This window comes from Myotis brandtii, unplaced genomic scaffold, assembly GCF_000412655.1.
Source record: "Myotis brandtii unplaced genomic scaffold, ASM41265v1 C41020902, whole genome shotgun sequence".
NCBI lineage: Eukaryota > Metazoa > Chordata > Mammalia > Chiroptera > Vespertilionidae > Myotis > Myotis brandtii.
This window is the reverse complement of record NW_005285332.1, coordinates 1-489: the sequence shown is the minus strand read 5'-3', so window position 1 is coordinate 489 and position 489 is coordinate 1. Positions and strand designations below refer to the sequence as shown.

Genomic DNA, 489 nt, shown 5'->3' with positions numbered 1-489 from the left:
TTCTTCGCCAGAATTTCATCAAAGCTCTTTTCATCTCACTGTTTCGCAAGGTGTAGATCAGTGGATTCAGCAGAGGTGTAAGCAATGTGTAAGCCAATGACATCAGTTTCTTGGTTTCTGGGGAGTAGCCAGATTTGGGCTGTAAGTAAGTCATACTGGCTGTGCCATAGAAGAGGGTGACAGACGTGAGATGGGAGGCACAGGTGGAAAAGGCCTTTTGCCTCCCAGTGGTTGATGGCATCTTCAGGATGGCAAAGAGGATTCGAATGTAAGACAAGAGTATCAACAAGAAAGGAACCATGACGATCAAAATGGTGCCAGTGAATGCATAGATTTCAAACAAAAAGGTGTCTGCACATGCAAGCTCCAGCACTGGGGGCGTCTCACAAGAGATATGGTTGATTTCACTGGGGCCACAAAAGGGAAAACTAAAAACCCACGTAGTCTGCACAGTAGCCACGATGACCCCTGAGACCCATGAGAACATTA

General features: G+C 46.4%; 1 protein-coding gene across 1 annotated transcript; it reads right to left on the bottom strand.

Annotated features, from left to right (window-relative positions):
• Nucleotides 1-4: 4 nt before the first annotated feature.
• On the bottom strand, nt 5-487 carry LOC106724896 (olfactory receptor 10A3-like; the record flags this gene model as incomplete). The annotated part of the gene is made up of 1 exon (XM_014533984.1): nt 5-487. A coding segment is annotated over exon 1 (483 nt), but the record flags the coding sequence as incomplete, so codon positions are not given.
• Nucleotides 488-489: the final 2 nt, after the last annotated feature.